Below are 943 nucleotides of genomic sequence, written 5' to 3' on the forward strand. Positions count from 1 at the left end.
CAGCAACTTAACCGTTGGATGCAATTGGTAAGGATGCAATTGGCAAGGATGAAAGATTTCTCCGGTCTTAAAGCAGCACAGCATTCTTTCAGATATATCTTCTTCTTTGCCCCCATAATAGGCAGATTTATCTAATTAAAATGCGATAAAATGCACAAATAGAGTGCAACTTAGAATCAAACCACATTTCAGGATGCTTTGCAGGCATAAATTCTCCCAGTTACCTCCTCACATTTGCATTCATAATGAGATTACCCAAAATTTTATGATATTGAAACATCCAACAAGATGCGCGAATCTCAAATTTGATCCGACCATGAAAGAGCCTTGTAAAAAAATGGAGTGACACACATTGCGCAAGCACCTACACAGGAAGAGGAAACTTCAGATATTCCTTTTCAGAACATACATCAATTCCTATAATATTTTGCGTCATATCTTTCATTTCACCCAACCGCATGAAGGTCATGAGACTTTGAAAAACTCATTGACATTTGGTCTTTTATACATTTAATGTTCTTTCACGAATAAGATAATTAAAACTTTATGCACTCTTCCGCCTCGTTACCTAAACACAAATATATAATAAACAAAGGTCATGCATATTACAAAATCCAAAAATATTTAAATATCCTGTACCGTGGAAAAAAAAATTCACAAGATATAGGCAGTCCTAGTGGTTTGATGACAACTTGGAATTGCATCATCTGGACTTATCATGAAGTCCTTCAGAAGAATGGACCCTTTCTATGCGACGGGTAGCCTGTGATATTGCATAATGAGATGCACTGTAGGCAGCATAGTAAGATGACACAGTAAGCTGCGCAAACTTTGGGACTGCATATGCTGTAAGCACAAAAATGACATCTACATTAATCACTATATCCATTGTAGGAAAAACAAACCCCCCAGCCCCACCCAAAAAAAAAAAAAAAAAACAAGG

The 943-nt window shown here is 36.7% G+C and overlaps 1 protein-coding gene across 1 annotated transcript in view; it reads right to left on the reverse strand.

Annotated features, from left to right (window-relative positions):
• LOC109840220 overlaps positions 471–943 on the reverse strand; it is a 7,466-nt gene continuing 6,993 nt past the window's right edge. The window contains exon 8 of the mRNA XM_020408781.1: positions 471–846. Coding sequence (XP_020264370.1) covers positions 704–846 — 143 coding nt within the window. The 3' untranslated portion in view covers positions 471–703. The remainder of the gene's footprint in view (positions 847–943) is intronic.

This window comes from Asparagus officinalis, chromosome 5 (assembly GCF_001876935.1).
Source record: "Asparagus officinalis chromosome 5, Aspof.V1, whole genome shotgun sequence".
In the NCBI taxonomy this organism is placed as follows: Eukaryota; Viridiplantae; Streptophyta; class Magnoliopsida; order Asparagales; family Asparagaceae; genus Asparagus; species Asparagus officinalis.